A 20234-nucleotide genomic window follows, 5' to 3' on the forward strand; every position below is an offset into this window, starting at 1 on the left:
AGTGCAACTGTCGTTGGAAATGGACTGTCACCTTTATTCTTGCATTTTTCTACCTTACAAATTACGAAACTTTATCATATACTAGTCTAATAAATGTATTACCCTATCTCGCTCTAATTAACAAAGGCTCGCAAAAGTTACATTTATCCGCCAACAAATAAACATGTAATGGAGATATTCGGTAATTCCCCGCGAGGTCGCATACGTGACGGGCCGGGAATACTTTGCGCAACAAGTGGGTATAATGTCGGAAAATAATACTTTATCGAGCTTTATTGCCTTCCGCTTTGCAGATGTGTTCTCCATTCATTCGTTGTTTTGGGTTTATTTGGACTTAATGTGGTTTTAGTTGATTGATATGTTTGGTGCTTTTATTTATTTTACGAAAAAAATTGTTGTCAGAGGTATTATGATTAAATATAATTTTATTGTTGATCCAGTTTTTGGTTTTTTTTTTAATGCGGAAATTGTTATAAAGAACTTAACCGCCAATAGCGTCTATGGCGCTTATGACCATGGTGCGTTCACTGTGATAACGACTCAATGAACTTAGTATATTTCACTTTTACTTTTTTGAAGTGAAAACTTCTTTAGCGGCGCTGTGCACTTTTTGAGGTGGGAAAAAATGTTAAACTCGAGACAGCGTAAGGCGTAAGGCGTAACCCTCTCTTTCTACCGCGCGGCGAAAATGTATGCCTGAGCCTGCTGTTACGTTTAGGCGGCGCAGGGCGCTTGCGTGACGTCACGTGTGACGGACAATATAATTGTGTTTTTCTTTTTTGATTTAAATGCCATCAAGTGAGTTTCCCTCAAACTGGTATTAATATAACTGTAGTACTCACAGTGATGTGCTTAGGGCTTCCAAGTAATGCGACGAAATAACGCTGGATGGCGTTAACCTCAATTATAAGAACATAGTGCTGCAGACATTTTGCACTAGATGGCGCTGTCATTAATATATTGAGTTACAATGTCGTTGAGTTTTCACTTCTGCCGGCACTCCCGGAGTGCAACCCGTTGTTTTTTTTAAGCTTAAAGCGAGGTCTACAGCTCACAGAGCCACTAGTTTAGCTTGAAATGTGTTATCTGTCTTTTTATTCTATGTAAAGACAATATATAATACACTTTACAAGTCCCTGTGATGTCATCGAAAGTAATAACCATGAGTAATCCACATTTGCATGCTCCAATATCAAGCACTTGAAGCTAACATGCGGTCACAACATGTCACTCTTGATAAAGCTCAATTTGTGTAATAAAAGGTCTTCAGCAAAACTGCATTGTGATGTCAGTTACAATTGCTTTCGCGAATATTACAGCTTGTGAGTGACATGTGGACGTAGGTAATAAAGTACCTAAGGTTGGGAGTGCACGTGAGATAGTTCCCAAGGAAAAGGAAATTTAAACGTTTGTGTCACCTGTAGCGCGGCTAGTCAAAAACCAAATTATACCTAGTTTAGATTTCAATTGTATACTTCTTGCGTCGATTGATGGTTCCTATGACAGTTCCTCCAAGGGCTCCAAGTTTATTTTGATAGGGCTTGATTTGAAAAAAAATTGAGGAAATATGTTTAACCATATTTTACTTAATTAAATGTTACGTTTCTAAATAAACAAATGTGCTCAACTTCCAAAAAATGACAATAGAAAGATTTTACGTGACAGCTACTCCATATATTAAAATAAACTGTCATGCCGGCCATCAATCCACGCGAGAGGTATAGCTATCTCATATTTTTCTTCTTAGTCGTAGATCTCTGTAAATCAGCACGGTTGTGTGATAGTTAAGACAAAAAATACTCACCTATGTAATTATTGGGAGTCCTTTTAGTTAAACCGTTCATATTTAATTTTCTCGGTGTGACCTCTCGCGTACTCTTTATTTTATTTGATAAATCTGAACAATCTATCACACCATTTAAGACTTACAATGCAAACACATAGACAAGTAGACCCATGATCGTATTTGTTCCAATTGCCATTAACAATGCTATTGCATTTCCAAATTAATAAATATTTATATTTAAATCGAATTGTTAGCCATCAAACAATCATCCTAAAAGCATTCCCGTTTCAAACTTAATTAAATAACCATGACTAAACAACTCCTTGCATTCGATTTCAGTTTCAGTAAAATTTGAAGTCATCCTGCATTTGTAAAGCATGTAATACCACCGCATTGAAATATATACTTAAATGCAAAACGACGTAACTTCCTTACTTCCTGAGCCACTTAAGACCTTATTGTACCAAGTGTAGAAATTACTTTTGTCGTAGAACTCATAACTTCCTAGAAAATGTCTTATGCGGTTATACAGTTTTACCAAAGAGAATTTAGACTAGAGGGATATTGTCAAAGTAGATTTTTTAGTCAGTACATTTACTGCCATCTTTCGACACAAATGATTAACACTTTTAGAAAGCCATTTGACTTTGATCCTTACTTTTTCACTAATTTGTGTTAAATTTATAAAATGTCAAAAAGTATCGCTATCTATAGTCGAGAGTAGGCCAAAGGTATGGCGCCATCGCTCGACAAGATGGCACCATACCTTTGGCCTATCCTCGAGTGCTACACATACCAGTGAAAAAAATAAGGATCACTACATAATTTACTTTGACAATATCCCTCTAATCTAAATTCTCTTTGGTTTTACAAACATAGGGCGTTGTATGAAACGGTACACACTCTTTTGTCGTCGTGGGAACGGAGGCGTGCGCTCGACAAGAATACCATTAGTCAAATCTTATGACCGAGCAAAAACGGTCTTAAGGAAATGTCTAATTTTAAGCGGTTTTAAAGTGGTCGGCGGTTTTGTGGTGGTTTTTAAAATGTGGGAATGTTGTAGCTTAACTATTGGGTGGAACATTACTTACTTAAAAAATGCGCTTAGGTACATATTTGAAGATTTTGAGCTAATAAAAATGCTCGGAGGCGGGCATGAATAGCATTCTATCAGCACAACCTACCGAGCGTGAATGCTACATTACTGGCCAGTTGTCATGTAAAAACCTGGACTGGCCAAAAGCATGTCAGACCATGCTGTTACCCTTCTGTCACAATAGGCTGCCTTGAACGGGGCTATAAGAAATTATTATGTACATTACAAGCAAAAGAGAATACCTTCGTAACGCTACGGACAGACTGACTTAGCGAAACAGCTGGCCTAGCCAAAGCCAAGGTTACAATCACTATCGCTTCGACAACGAAAAGCTTTATGTCTCTCTATCACTCTTCCATATTAGTGCGACGGTGACAGTTGCGTTTCGATCGCTACGGAGCGTAAGCGATTGGCATCTTGGCTACGCGGTCTGTACGGTTTCCTAGTCGACTACGGAATCCTAAAAATGTAAGCAAAACAGCTTAAGGCAGTTTGCGCCAATTTTCCAGTTTGCTCTGAAGTTGGTTTCCGCATTTAACTGAATGTAAAAGTTCAGGTTTATAATTAAAAATTAAGACAAAGGCAAAGATTGGCGCCTCGCGCCATTATTATTTTTCGATTCATCATACATCATCATCATCATATCAGCCCTTTATCGCCCACTGCTGAGCATAGGCCTCTCTTCTAGTACGCCACTTATCTCGGTCCTGAGCTAATCTCATCCAGAAGTGGCCCGCAATTTTCCGGATGTCGTCCACCCAACGAGCCAACGGACGCCATTTTTCGACTGGTGGTCAGAATCTAAAGAACCATTTCGTCAGCATGTTTACTGTAGGTTTAATCCGGGCTCAAATCTAAGTCTATATTCAGACATATGGTACACGCCACCATAGAGAAATATAGTAAGAATAGAGTGCTCACTTCATACATCAGTTTTGGTACCAAAACGACTGTTATTTTCACAGTCGACATCTAGCATCGAGTAGCGGAATTATCAGTACCGCTACTTGATATTAGAATTCTCTAGTGTCGCGACTCACGAAAATTGTATTGAACAACAATTTACAACTAATATTAAAAGCAGAAGGAGTTGAAAATAGAGTTCCGGTTAATCTGGTTATAATATTAGCTGAAAATTGTTGAGCATTAGACTTTTCGGTCGTTGCAGCATCTTTTGTCAAGTAGCAGTACTGATAATTCTGCTACTCGATGCTAGATGTCGACTACGAAAATACCTAATAGTCGTTTTGGTACTAAAACTGATGTATGGAGTGAGCACTCTATGTATTTTTTTTTACCATGACGCCACCTACGAAACGTCACAATATTCAACATTATGACAGTGAAATGCTCAAGACATGCAAATGAGTCAAATTATTGTCCCTTCGCGTCCTGACACACGTCAGTTACAGGTGGAGACGCGATAGCATCGGCTGCTTGAATATGAATGAAGACGTGTTATGGGGCAGTGAACGGGTTAAGTAATTTTATGACTTAATGCCTGTATATTCGTTGGATTGTCGAATGTTAAAAATATGTGAAGTACGACATTTTTATGTTCACGCGCATTTTGTTTTTTTTTTTAACTTAATTACAGAAATTAAATACGTACCAAAGGTACACTAAAATGTCTAAGGGTTAAATGATTTTTGTTTAGTTCAAAATTCTATTCAGCAAAAGAGAAATCACTTAAAGTAAGTGATGACCAAATGTCTTAGCATGAACGTACTGATTAAACATATAAGGAGTGGTCCAGTAAAAAAGTAGCAGTGAATTATATGGTATTTTTTTTGCTAATTATGAAGCAGTTTTTTTTGTAATTTAGGTAATATACTATAAAGTAAAAATATAAAATAAAATAATATCGATAAATATGAGATTGTTTGAGTTTTCTCATTTTTATTGCAATGTTGTACTTTGTAACTTTTTGAACAGTACAATTTGATAATATTTGCCACATGCCACAAATGAAGTTCCAGTTTCATAACTTTTTTTATGCTTTTAAGAACATCATCTAACGAATAAGCTATTCCAATAAACTGGAATTTATCTTGGGTAGTTAGGAAGTCTCTCCAATCTAACCTGTGACATAGGTTTTTCTATCGAAGACAAATCTCTGTAAAAATGGCAAATACACAAAAGTAGAAATTCCATGAAACTACCTCAAAGTGAAGTCAAATAAAAAAAGTTTTATATAGAACGAAAAATAATTTAATAATGTATTAATTCGATTATCAAACTTTTAGAAAAAACGATGTGTATGAGAAATACTTTATAATTTCCTTCAAAAGACACTGTTCAAAAAGTGTCATGACAGATGTAATATAAAACCTGAAAACTCTAATTCACCCTTTTATATTAAATACGTGTGTATTTAATTGTAAAGAATAGCATCTACATATCACTATAGAAATGAACTGCTTACAAATTATTACAAAATAAAATGAAAAATCCACATAATGTGCTGCTACTTTTTTTCCGGACCACTCCTTATCTCAGTATGTTTTGACTTGATAATTTAATTCTCGTTGATATTGTCAAAAAAATCTTTTCTACTTAAAATGTATTCAGTGACTCATTCTAGAGAAAATCTTTTTCATTTTCAACCTTAAGTCCACAGGGTAGATTCCAAAACTCAATTGTAGTTTAGTGTAATTTTAGGGCGATGAGTCACGTCAAGGCAGACATATAAATTCCTTAAATCATTATTGGAATATTAACACCTATCTGTAGTCACACTTGAAAGGCTTCAGACCAAATTATTAATATTGCGAACACGAAACTCGATAGCAGTAAACCCTTAAGTGCATTGGCAATGAATGTACTCCTATATGTGAATTGATAATTGATTTTTCTTAAAGTACCTGATATTGTTTCAAACTCACTCATGTTAAAGCCCGACGATTATTATTAACTGTAGAGACTATGTACATCTCTGTTATATTGTAGTAATTATTTATTTAAGATTATTGTAAAATAATGTTTATTGGTATTGACTGTTAAAATTAGCTAACTTTATATTTTTCATGGCACTACCTAATAATAGGTACTACCTATACCATATTTTGTGCTTTGTACAATAAAGAGTTTATCCATACCTATAATAATATGATGTCACGGTAAATGTTGTATTGACTTGTGAAAAAAGCACTTAAGGTCTACTTCAATACGGATATTATTTTTTATTTTTAAGCCAGTTTTGGCCGTAGGTACCTACCTACATAATATGTAAAGATATTACAATCATGTCTTGGTAATTTTTTGGCACTTACCAACGAATAATTTTATTTTCGGCTTTTTGTACCTAATAATTTATATATAGATTTATAATTAGCAGCTTTTCATGGAAAACACAACGCCAGGTTATTAACATTTCAAACAGAAATATTATAAATTCCGGTAGCCTCTAAAGATCTTAGCGTTCCAATAAAATAGAAAAATCTTTTAACTTTTTTAGGGTTCCGTACCTAAAGGGTAAAAACGCGACCCTATTACTAAGACTCCACTGTCCGTCTGTCCGTCTGTCTGTCTGTCTGTCACCAGGCTACATATCTCATGAACCGTGATAGCTAGACAGTTGGCATTGTCATACATGATGTATTTCTGTTGCCGCTATAACAACAAATACTAAAAAGTACAGAACCCTTGGTGGGCGAGTCCGACTCGCACTTGGCCGGTTTTTTAATTGTACAAAGCGAAAACGAGTTTTTCAACGAAACGTTGGTAGGTCAATTAGAGCGTAATGACGAGAAACTTATCAAAGAAGGTTTTTTGGAAAGACGATAATTAAAAACATAAATTTTAACGAGGCCGATTGTCGATGAAACTGTCTCTTTTTTTACAAAAGTGTTTTAGGGTGGTAAGCTTTTTACGCCACAGGCGTTTTTTGTAGGCATTATTCAGAGGCACGTGGGAAATTAAATAAAAAAAGAAAGAATAATCCGTGCTAAATCGTGTTTTTGAAATAATTACATGAGCGTTTTTTTTATTTTTTGCCATTTCTATATACTGTGACCTTTTTTACCATTTTTGTGTTATTTCTACTGAGAATCACGAGCTCTTTCGATCCTAATGGGATAAAAAAATGTCCCAGAGTTCCCCATATACTCTGTATGGCGGTAACAAAAAGGAAAGTTTGAAAATGTATGGAAATTTTAGGACAATTTTTTCTCCTACAAGGATGAAAAGGGCTCACGATCCTGACTAGAAATAGCATAAAAGTGGCAAAAAAGGTCACAATATATAAAAATGGCAAAAAATAAAAGAAGCGCTCACCTAACTATTTCAAACATCTGTAACTCAACAATTGGACGTAGTTACGCGAAAACGTTCCAACCCACAGCGACCCAATTTTGAGATAAACGCAATTTTGTGTTTTAGCGGTACACTTTTTCCCTGTAATTATTTCAGGCGAATACTATTGGTTTTACTGTGGAATGCCAAACTAGTTATTGAATGATATGCATATTTTTTGTAAATACATAATACAAGGGTCATATAAATAGGTAAAACGAGTTTGAATCGTTTTTGCTAAATTTAATTTTGTATGAACCTTGTTAAATAGCAATTATGCATAAACGTTCCAAAACGAATTTAAGTGTATTATTTTATAAATTAATATATCTAAAATAAATTTAATATGTAAAATAATAAATAACAATGAGGAACATACAAAAACAACAAAAAAAATTTGAAAATGTATTACAAAAAAAAATAGAACGTGATCTTTTGAGCTTAGAACCTATGCCAAATAATTAGGCTACAACAAACAGAAATCAGACTCTTTTATGTATAGCAATTCCCGCTTTATTCTTTTTTCAATGCTCAAATTTTTAAAACCTTTTTCCAGTGATAACGTCATGAAGATAGAAAACATTTTATCTTTATCCAATTTAATTTATTTTGTGTGTAACCAACAAACTTTGTTTTTGTCCGTGAATTTCTTACGGTTGATAATCTTTTTTTCCAGTTTAGTTGTACTGTAAAAATAGTTTTCTGCATTTTACACACTTGAAGTGGTTTTCCTTTTTTACAGCGCTTAATTATATCGATAAATTCTTCAGTGGTATACACTCGTTGATGATGTTTGAGGGCAGTTTCTATTTTAGAAAAATCTGTGTCATTCGGTAAAAACGTATGGCCAAACTCAAGAAATCGAAAGGATAATTGTTTTCAAAGTTGGATGGGAGCTTAAAATTGTTTTATAACAGTGGAATACATAGTGCTTCTAACGACACTGGGCATTGTTATGTCTGGGTAAAAGGAGAAGAAGGAAGAGGTGCTCAGGAAGTAGGATCATGCTTCATGAAATATATAATGCAAAAACTAAAATCAACGCTTGAACATTTAATCATATGGAGTGATTGCTGCGGTGGCCAGAACAGAAATATCAAGATCGTTCTGATGATGAAAACAATTTTAAGGTCCCATCCAAAAACAATATCCTTTAGATTTCTTGGTTCTGGCTATACGTTTTTACCGAATGACACAGATTTTTCTAAAATAGAAACTGTCCTCAAACATTATCAACGAGTGCATACCGCTGAAGAATATATCGATATAATTGAGCGCTGTATGAAAGGAAACCACTTCAAGTGTGTAAAATGCAGAAAACTAATTTTTACAGTACAACTAATCTGGAAAAAAAGATTATCAACCGTAAGAAATTCACGGACAAAAACAAAGTTAGTTGGTTACACACAAAATAAATTAAATTGGATAAAGATAAAATGTTTTCTATTTTCATGAGGTTATCACTGGAAGATTTTAAAGAGAGCATTGAAAAAAGAATAAAGCGGGAATTGCTATACATACATATAAGAGTCTGATTTCTGTTTGTTGTGGCCTAATGGCAAACCAATTGCTCCAGCAAAATTAGCCGATTTGCAATCAATGTACCAATTTTCATACCTGAGGTGAGTCTTCAGTTTTATAGAACCCTTCAAAGCTCTGAGGAAACTGTTGATGATGTTGATGGTTTCGGCGGATTGCCATACTTTGACACAGAAGGTTATGAAGACGAATAATGATAATGTTGTTAACATTATGAAAATATAATTTAGATTTCCTTTTCTATGACAAGCTATATAGGTAGTTATCATGTCCCAACCCTTTCAATATAATTTTCTTTCTTATTTATGGCTTTCATTTTGTTCTTAATTCTTATGTACGTAATGAAATACTAAATTTTGTTAAATTTTTCATTTAAAAAAGGGTAAATTACTTTTTGGAACGTTTCTGCAATATCATTATGAATTAGGTTTCATACAAAAACAAATTTATCAAAAACGTTCCAATACCGTTTTATCTAAATACATACCCTTGTATAATACATATTCAAAAATTACTCAAAACATCAAATAATAAGTAATCAAATTTTTCGTTGTGTGTGTATCGTTTTTGTCCGTAGCAGTTAGAGAAAAAAAGTGTACTACTAAAATGTTAAAATTGCGTTTATCTCAAAATGAAGTCTCTGTGGGTTGGAGCGTTATTGCGTAACTACGTCCATTTAATAGCAAAAATGGATCGTTTATAGCAAAAAATTAGAAAATAATATATTATAATAAAACGTTCCAATTTATTTAGAACAGTCTTCGCAGTTTAAAAAAACAGTATGGATTAATCTAAAAGGTTTCAAATTACATGGAACATTTTTGCAGAAATAAAAAATGTATAAAGATTTTGCAAAAACGTTCCAACCCACATGGATCATTTAAGAAACAATTAAATGTGCGTTTTATGAATTTAGTATAATGTTCCAAGACAAGTGGAACATTATAACGATATTTATGTTATTCTATTAAAAGTTTTTAACAATATGTTTCAGTATGCATGTAATGTTTTTACTTTATTTTGAGTACACGTCCTTGGCATAATGGTGGGTTGGAACATTTGGGTCAAACTTTATTGATGAAACTAACCTAAAAAATACTAGCATCTTTGTGTGCACATGATGTAATATGTCAAAAATAGTACTCTGGTTATGGTAACTCATTTTCGAGTGACTTGTGGGTTGGAACGTTTTCGCGTAACTACGTCCAATTATTCATAGGTTTCTTCCCAACTTGAGTAGGTATTACCTATACCTACCCACGTCGCCATACTAGCTGCATAGAGAAATTGATCCTTAATGTTAGGGCACCGACAGTAATATAATATCATAATTAAGTTAGAAACGCTTGTACTTGATCGAGTAAATTTGCGTTTGTACACCATGCGTGCATATTTTTAGAGCTCTCTATAAAACAAACAGCATGGAGTAATGTACAAAAAATTAAAAAAAATACAATTATTTTCCTATAATTATTTAGTTTTCGTTGCGTATGCGTTTCGAACTAAAACAGATGTCATATAGGTACCTACGAAAGAAAAAGTGACCAAGGCTTCCAGTAACCAGGCCTTCCAGAACCAGCAGTCGCGGTAGATGTCTATGCCACTCGGCCACCCGGGCCACGGCTAATGCATTTCATCAAATATCAAGCCCATTTCGAATCGACGAACAGTTTAAATTTTCCATCAGCCATAACGAGAACAAATCAAATATTTATTAAGAACGGAATCTCGAACTAATAAATAATAAGCCAGAAAAGCACTCGCAAGTCACTTTCAATTACATTCAAAAACAAGAACGGGATGGGAAAATTTGCGAAAATTCCGCTCGCAAAATAAGGAACAAACTCAAATTTATTGCGGTGATAACAGAACTTCGAAAAGGCGGCATAAATTACAGTCGAGTGTACTTTGACTTGTACATTTTGGAATTACGAGCCCTGGAAAAGTTTTCGGCATAAGCATATTTGAACTTTTTTATGTGGAATAGTTTTGAATGCCCCGAAGTTTTGCATAATAGACTTTTTTCATAAATTACTTAAAGTTAAGTATTATGCATACGAATGTACTATAAAAAGAAATTCTTCTTCTATAAAATAAATTATATAGTGGGGGTCTGGGGGTAGTTCAAAAACTCGCGCACAACTTACTTTTGGGCCACGGGTAGGTACAATGCCGTCTTCAAAACATTAGAGGTACTTTCTACCTCTAGTTACTCGTGGTATTCCCAAAGTCCATGTCATGTAATGTACAAAGCTCGGTATAACGGTATACATCAATAGAGACGCCCAAAATTTTGCATGTATTGCAAACTATGCCTATTCATAAAACACCATTCTATTACAATCACCAGTAATCTACGAACCACACAAACTCCTCGAATTTTTGTCGCCCCGGGGCCTCAGATAAAGCCTTTATTACCTCACGGCTCTTATTTACAGTCTAAACTCCGGCACATTTATTAAAACGGTGATAACACGCTATTTATTGTCTCCTTGCCTCCTTAAGTCGTGGAAACACGCGAGATTTTTGTAGGTGTGATGTCGGAAAACAATATTAATGTACGTATAACATACAACGGTTTTGGACTTACGGTGCAGGGGGATCAGAAAACGGATTTTAAAAAGTCGTAGCGCTGTTTTGCATCACAATAAGTCTGCCATAAATTTAATAAACAATCTTGAGGCTTTTCTCTAGGGACTTCAGCGATTCGAATCTTGAGTTTTTGACTTTCGCTCGATAGAAATTATTTCTAAAAATTTATAATAAATTTTGCACAAAATCTAAACATATAAAAGTTGTTTCTAAAAATGAGTAATATTATGCTTGAGGGAACTCAGAGATTACTTATTTATTTTTAAAACTCACAAAAAATAAATTAAAATTCAAAAACTTCTCGCGCTCCCGGGCACACGCGCTTCCATCTCGCTCATGCTTACGCTCAGTGAGAGTGAGAGAAGAACACGAACTTACTATACCTTTAGTACTTTATACGCGCGGTTTTATTGTTGATGAAATGAATGAAAAGAAAAAGTTGATTCACCCTCCTACACTTTCGTTTTGAGTTAATTGTCTCCGACTATTTTATGCGTAGAAATAACGATAATATTATTTTTGAGCTTATTAAATTTGTTGAACTTTTCAGACAAAAACAAGTTTTTAAAGTTATTCAAACTAAACGCTTAACTAAGTAGCCTTAAGTATTCAAAAGTAAAGATATTCAGAATAAGTACCTATTTAGTTTGTGTAGGACTTTGTAGCTTGTATTTATTATATCATTGAAAATACAGTAAAACTTGTACAAAAACCAATCAATTATTTTTTTAAAACACCCTTGATATTGATTTCTTGTAAGTACCTATGATTCAATCGAATACTAAAACTTACAGTACACCCTGTTACCTATATACTTAGTTCTGTGCTAGGTATATATGTACCTACATAAGTAAATAATTAACATAACATAATTCTATATTGCACACCTCAATAAAAGAAAACGTTACAAATCACTGTCTTGAAATGAAAGAAACTAATATATCATCCGGTTATAAATTAACATCCACTATTTGTCATTCTAGATGACCACAGACTATAACCACAGGGCTCTCCTGTTTCGAACTTTAACGAACCATTGCCGAGGTTGTCAAATGGGCGGAGATTTCGACCGTAATTCGCCATTTGTCGCGCTATAAGGCTAATTGGAACGCGGACTTCGGGTTTCATATTGTTGATTAACAGATGCTTATTTTCATAGACATATATGGTACATTTTACACCCGAGATGAATAAATGAAGAAGGTAGGAGAGGGGTGGGGTGTTACAGCCGCGGCCATGGCGACACTGAAAGGAGACTTAGGGTAACATTCCATTTCTGACAGCACGAATGCGTCGGTATTATTGTCAATTTCCATAGTAAAATGAATGGTAGTGCAGCTGTCGTTGGAAATGGCTGTCACCTTTAAGGTGACATTCGGATGTCAACTGCAGCTGTTGAGACATTACTGCTGCGGTGTTTAAGCCGTTACTGTATCTGTAAATTTCCTTGATAAAATGAGTGACGGAAAGCCCTTCAATCGCGGCAGTAAAACGGCTGCGAACGTCACGTCACTCATTTTGTTCATACATCAGGAAATTAACAGATATAGCGCCCACGTCTGTACCGCAGCAGTAATGAAGCTACAGTTGCCAAACGAACGTCACATTTAATAGTATCCTTTACAAAAGACATCAGTCATCACTGTAATGTTATCACTAGTTTCAACCAGTTTACAACTCTCACTACTGCTAGCCTCCCAATATCTCCATTTTAACCCAATGTATTTTGGAGTGTTAACTTCATCTCTGAATTTCTTCGCAGAAATATGCAGGTTTCTTACTCGCGACCTCCTTTTATCGACAAGCAACTGTGATCAGAATCAGTTCCAATATGGATATTTTGTATCCAATTAGAGAAAATTCAGTTTCCAATTTCTGACTCACGACCTCCGTATTGGTGGCCGTTTTCCCGCTCGGCTATCATTGTATGTGTGTATTGCTTACAGTAAATTTCTTTGTCGTAAAATAATTTGTGTTGCCAAATTGCGTCCACCTTACCCGCCTCATTTCCGCTTATCCTTTCCGCGAAAATAATATTCTCTTTATTTTGTAACACCAAAACTTGTTAGCCCGTTGTCTTTGATCATTTCCCCTCGTTAGCAAATTCCAACACCGAGTTGCTTTCTTGTACGCAAATATAGTTAATTTCACATTACTTTGCTTTACACCTTTATGAAATGCAACACTGTTGTCATTAAAGAACCCTTGCTGGGGAAATTTGCGTTTTACGTGGCGGACAATAGAGATTAAAGTGGGTTGTTTAGGTTCACAGGTATTAGCGCCTTTGACTCATTAATACAAAGGAATCGCTGCAGGGTCCCGTGCTGTCATTAGTGCGTTTTAATAACATGCGAGTTGTATTTTAAGCTTTGTTTAAACAGTACGATATTATTATAATAATAGCATCTGCATTTTCGAAGCATTTGGGTAAACTGTGTCATTATTTTAGGCGTCTTAGGGCAAGTTCATATAAGGGTTAGATTTGACATTTGTGTTTATCGTCCAATTTTAAATAAGGTAATATATATATATAGGAAAAGTGCAGCCGCACCGCAGTTAACTTTTGTGGAGCAACTGAAGAGTAACAATGTGCAATAGTACTTATATAAGTAACTCGGTAAGTTAGGTACTTAATGTGACTGTGTTGCACAGAGTTGCACCACAAAAGTTAACTGCGGTGTGGATGCACTTTCACATATCAACACCAAACTTAACTATCATCATTTTATTTAAAACCATGCACATAATTAATATCAAACTTACAATAAAACTACCTACAAAACTAAAAAAATAATAAAACATAACATGGGTAACCTAGCCCAGATCCCTCCATCATTTAATTTATGACACCTGTAATAGAAAACAACCAAAGAAAATAATTTTTGTTAATCAAGAAACTTAAAAAAATACCTAATATTATTTTGAAGTTTTGCCTGAAAATATCACACCCTAAACAATACTGCATTTGACATAATTTTGTATCCAACTCAGAAATACGAGCCCCAACATTCGTTCAATCGATCGTTAGCGACTGAAACTGTCCGAATATGAAGTGGCACTTCGCTCAATTGATGAATCACCCCCGTCTGCTACTTCCGAAAAGAAAAACGAAGTAAGTATCCTACTGTCACGAAAATGTATAGAATTTTCCGCCCTGTTCCAATGGAGTAAAGCGCGATAAGTATAACTTTTTATGATCTTGGCTGTTCGTATGTGATTTTTCCTAAAGGCGACATAACAGCTGTCTTTGCACATGTTTGTTTTAGGGACTTTGGCCAAGACGGAGATATTTAGTGTCCTACCACGCATATAACCGTATTAAGCGACTTTACATTGACATACCTACATTACAGATGTAGCGCATAATTATTTTCCATCATATTTTCTCGGAAACGTTCGTATTTGTCATGCTACTTTAGTCAACCTCAGTACTTTTTGTACCGACTGACTGAAATAGAAAGACACGTTCGTATGTTTACGTGAAAATACGATGGAAAATAATTATGCACTACCTACATCTGTATTTTACGTAAGCAGTCAAAACGTGCCAATTTAAAATATTTATGATTCTACAGTTAGATCTTAGGATATTTCAATAGCCTTATAAAAACATAATCCAATCGAGTACCCTGGAATTACATTTATCTGCAATCGATGCAACCCATCATTTCTTCCAAACCGAGCTCACACAAAAATAAACTCAGTTCCATATACACAAGGTTCAAAATTATAACCAGCAAGGCCTCCCTACACTTCTCAAAAGCAAATAGTGTTAGTTGGATAATTGACGCAGTGGCAACCCTAGGGATGGTAGGGATGCACCCTGTGCAATCGTTCGTACGAATTAGAATAATAAGATTTCCCTGCAATTTGAAATATTGAACAGTGGAAGAGCATTTCGACGTAACTTAGTTTTTTTAAGTGCATTCGTTTGCATAATGAATGACGATTGTGCGCCAAAATTTGTGTCGTGTTTAGGTGTTATTAGGTGGACAAAAGAAAGGTAATACTACCTACCTTCTATTACGCTTTTGTTCAATTTGCTTCCATAAGTCGTTGCATTTGTGTAGGAATCCTAAGATTTGTATTCCAGCGATGATTTTGAGTTCCTTCTTATTTTGAGCTTCAATCCAAGATGAAGAAAATTCTGATGTATTTGCCGGCAACTGGACAACATTATGGCTTAAAATTGACAGTTTCTTTAATACCTGCTTTTGTACGTTAATTGGAATTTTGACTAATTAAATTTTGAATCCAATGCCAGCATTGCCATTGGGCCAGCGTGGGGACGATAGCCCAAACCCTCTCGTGCTTGAGAGGAGGCTTGTGCCCAGCAGTGGGACGTATGTAGGCTAAATATTTTTATTTTTATTTTTATTTATTAATCAGATTTTTCTGACTTTCAAGACATTTATTTACATTTTGGTGTCCACAATCGTTTTTATTCCTTTTTTTATATTTCATCAAAGTTAAAAAAGTTAATAAAATAAACATACATATTTCAAAAAGTTACATTTTGCGTAGTGCTTGTCTTACATATACCTACTTACATATTTTAGAAATGAACACAGAGGTTCCATCAGTCTGATAACGCAAGATTTACAGTCCCGTGGCGTATATTATTCACTGGTTGTAAAGTTGAATGTTTGTTCTAATATGTTACTAGGCTTAACTGTAACCGTTGGTAAAAATTGACATGTTTGCTGTCGAATGGAGGTCATGTATATTTACTGACCTAGTCTACGTAATTAATTACAGGGCGATCCAGGTGAAAATGAATAGATAGGCACGGTGGACCTCAAATGTTGGTCTTGTTATTTTTTTATACTTCTTATACTGCAGTAGCGTTTTCTGAAGTTTACAGTTCTGAGTACAAGTTGACTTTAAATAGTACGTTAAGCAAAATCAACGTCTGTAATATAGGTTGTTCAGGCAGCAAAATTATCAGAAATATATAATTATAAGATAGGAGTATTCCATAGTGTTGTATACCGTTGTCCCGAACAAACATGAATTTTCTGAAGATGCGCAGTTCTAGGAGTATCCTTTTCTGTGATCAGTGTGATCAACGGTCAAAAATATGCCCAAAGAAAAAAAACTCGGAAAAAAAATCTAATACACGAAATAAAATGCGATTGTACGGAACAGCCGGTTTTAAATGTTATTTTATATTAAGACTGTTTATATTGTTGAGTGTGTATTCTTAGGTACCTGTGGTACCTAATCTACACACTACCTATAGTACCTAACCTTAGGTATTAGGTACCTATAGGTAGGTAACTATACTCTATATCTTTAGGTATTAAAAAAATAAACAGAATCTACCCTCAAATGGCTCCTTAAGCCAGTTGAAGGTAGATGAAAATTTTACATGATCAAATAATGTAGGCTAGAGTCAGGTCATTCAGTGACAGGTCCAGGCATCAATAAATGTTATAACTACCCGAAAATGTCCAAATTGTTTGTTTACTTTTATTTAAATACCTAAAGATACAGACTATAATACAAATACAAATATATTTATATTTGTATTTATATTTGTATATATTTGTATTTGTATTTGTATTTGTACTATAATACTCGGCTTCTTTGTTTCAGGTCTCGACGCAGAACTATACTACGTGCGAGAAGGCGTGGTAAACACCTACGCCACAGGCTTCATCGTACCAGTGCCTGCGCACATAGCAGATCTGGAGTTTATGTGGCAGTCTTTGGGCAGGAAACCAGTAAGTTCCTTGCAATTATTTTATTTAGTAGGGTATTTTGCAAGAGTACGCCCTCCAGACCGCCCCCGAAACCGAATCGAATCGAAAGAATCGAATTGAATGGAAGAGCGTCTGTACGCCCTAGGTACAGCTGGAGAGACGAAGTGCAGAAATACATTAGCGAACTCGGCGCCGTCGACTGGATAGAAACGGCTTTGGACAGAGTAGCATGGCGGTCTTTGGTGTCGGAGGCCAAGATCCACTTCGGGTCGTTGCGCCACAGCAGTAAGTAAGTAAGTCTTTTGCAAGACTAATGGTACCTACGCATATAATCCCTCGCAACATTATCCAGCACCTTCAGGGCTTTTAAGAAACCGGTGAGTCAGTAGTAATCTTAATAAATATATATATTTATTTTAAAATAATGTAAGTGTTACACATTTCCCTTTCATACATAAATAACAAAAGCTTGCGATGTTTAGGTATAAACAGATGGTGTTATAAATTAGGTTGCAATCTGGCTGATACTAGCTGAACCTATTAAAGTCAATTAACGGCGCTACTACTCGTATTGGTAGTATATCTGTATTTATGTGACATATATTTTTCTGTGTAATTGAATTAGATTGGTTCAACTTTAGTAAGTCCGAGCGAATATGAAAAGTATGATATTGATATTAAATTGCCTAATCTATATGCTTGGATACAGAATCTAAATGTTTTAATTTATGATCGTCGAGATTGGGCCTAGCTTCATATGTACAAATGGTGACACCGTGCTTGTGTGCCGGCGCCCACTCCCCCTTTAAGCCGATATAATAAATTTTCGTGTTTTCAGCACCGAAGTTGCTCGGAAAGTGCATAGTCAAATGGGTTACAGAAGAAAACGTGACGATTTTGGTAGCATATTCTAATACACCTTCACTGTCTCTGTGTAGTTCAAACACCTGATCTGGTTCCATGGTGACGTCATCAAATGTCATGTTAGGTTTGTTTTTATACAGTCTCAACTTGGATGGGTGTGCGTCAGAATTTTCTGATAAAGCTTAGAACTATTATATAGTGCCTGATCACGATCAGAGATGGGTATTACTTGGTATTACTCAATAAAATATTTAATCGACTAATTAATCGATTACGATCGCCTAAACACGAACAAATCTCTATCAAAAGTTGACAGGCGGTCATTTTTGCCCGTAGGTACCTGAAATTCAAGATGTCTTGCGTACACAAATTAAAAGAAAAGAATATATGTAAATTGAAAAGCATTCTAGTGTTATATGTATATTGTGTGATATACCTGTAAGACAGGTTACATCATATTAGGTAGACAGGAAACCGTTCGACTGAGAGTAAGGTGGACAAAGGTAGATTGTTAACACATTCCACTTCTATCTCTCTAATAAATAAACTATCTATATGATCTACTCAAGGAAATAAGAAGGATTCTTTTATACGCACTTCATACTTTTACCCAACAACTCTTAATTTCATCAAAACATCGCCCAACTCTGCTAACGAAACTATTCATTGCTAAGTATTGGTTTACTTACTTGAGCCTCTACTGATAGTGCCGCTTATAACAAACAATAACTGTATTATAACCTATTTTTATTAATTACTAGCGACCCGCCCCGGCTTCGCACGGGTTAACAAATTATTAAACTTAAACCTTCCTCAAGAATCACTCTATAAATAGGTGAAAACCTTCGTTCGGTAGTTTTTGAGTTTATCGCGGACAAACACACAGACAGACGCGGTGGGGGACTTTGTTTTATAAGGTGTAGTGATTTACTCAAGTTACCCTAGTAAAAATAAACTGCTATTTAATTATTTTGCACACTTTGTAGTTGTGTTAAAATAAACGTCTAGTTATTTTAACACACAAACAGAACCTGAAACATGCAGGCAGGAGACACCACGCTTCCAATTTGGCTTGAAAGCTATTCCATTTACGAAACAAAAGGACAGCTTTTGTTTTGGAATGTTCTAACGAGCTTCTGCTTTTGAGCTCTTTGCCCACCAAGCATAACCGTAAGCGACATTTGAATATCAGGTTGATTATGGAATATGTGAGAATAACAAACGACGACCGTTCTGCCGGCCAAGCCAAGGTGACAATCGCTATCGCTACGACAACGAAACGCTTTGTGTCTCTGTATCACTCTTCCATATCAGTGCGACAGTCTGCCGGATACGAACTTTAAGATACGTCAATTAATAGACTATCTAGAAACGATATGGATTAGATTTGTCAGTGTCAAAAGTGACGTATTAGTTTGAAGAAACGTCACATTTGACACATCTAATCCATATCGTTTCTAGATCTATTAATTGTTAGGCACGTTACGTTTATATTAAAACTTTAGAGTTACTGGTCAAAAATCTTGGACTGTTCCCATTGGTGGATAATGTAAATAAGTGACCGCGTCTGGGGTGCATTTGAAAACGAACTGTAGCATGCTCAACCGTCGCTGCACCCGATAGTACCTTAAAGTTAGAATCGGGCCGAGTGACAGTTGCGTTTCGATCGCTACGGAGCGTAAGCGACTGGAATTTTGGCTACGTGGCGTGGCCTGAGGGCCTACCGCGACCCACGTTCGACGTGTTGCCTCACTGTCGCACTTGTAAATTCGTACGTAAGTGTGACAGGGAGGCAGCACGTTGAACGTGGTTCGCAGTAGGCCTTCTAGGTAGTTATACATATCGTTTGTTACAGTTACCATACGTTATGGACATAGACTACGAGAGCCGAAGCGCGATGCTGCCGCCGCAAGTCAACATCTCGGAGAGGGGGATGGTGCCCACCAAGTTGCAAGCTTTCAGGTAAACACAGCCTAAGACGTAGCTAGAGATTATAGACGGGCTTGATGTAAAGTTACTGCCGTCTAGGTTTATTAAGAGTAACCTAAGCCATTCTATAATCTTCGTGGCCAATTTAATACAGATGTAAAGTGTCATTCTATGGAACTTGCTAACTATGTAAACAAACCGCCATATTGAAATTGTCTCTGAATGATGAATTACTAGTGACTTTCGTTTACATATAGTTAGCAAGTTCTATAGAATGATGCTTTAGTGCATAATTGTTTTCCAGCTTCTTTTCTCGGAAACGTTCGTAGTTGTCATGCTACTTCAGTCAACCTCAGTACTTTTTGTACCGAGACTGACTGAAATAGCAAGACACGTTTGTATGTTTCTGTGAAAATACGATGGAAAATAA

General features: G+C 35.6%; 1 protein-coding gene across 1 annotated transcript in view; it reads left to right on the forward strand.

Moving 5' to 3' along the window:
- LOC134790171 (tyrosine-protein kinase Drl) overlaps nucleotides 1–20234 on the forward strand; it is a 67603-nt gene that overhangs the window by 20813 nt on the left and 26556 nt on the right. The window contains exons 2-3 of the mRNA XM_063760985.1: nucleotides 16905–17032; nucleotides 19731–19837. Coding sequence (XP_063617055.1) covers nucleotides 16905–17032; nucleotides 19731–19837 — 235 coding nt within the window. The remainder of the gene's footprint in view (nucleotides 1–16904; nucleotides 17033–19730; nucleotides 19838–20234) is intronic.

The sequence above is a fragment of the Cydia splendana genome, chromosome 4 (assembly GCF_910591565.1).
Source record: "Cydia splendana chromosome 4, ilCydSple1.2, whole genome shotgun sequence".
Lineage (NCBI taxonomy): Eukaryota > Metazoa > Arthropoda > Insecta > Lepidoptera > Tortricidae > Cydia > Cydia splendana.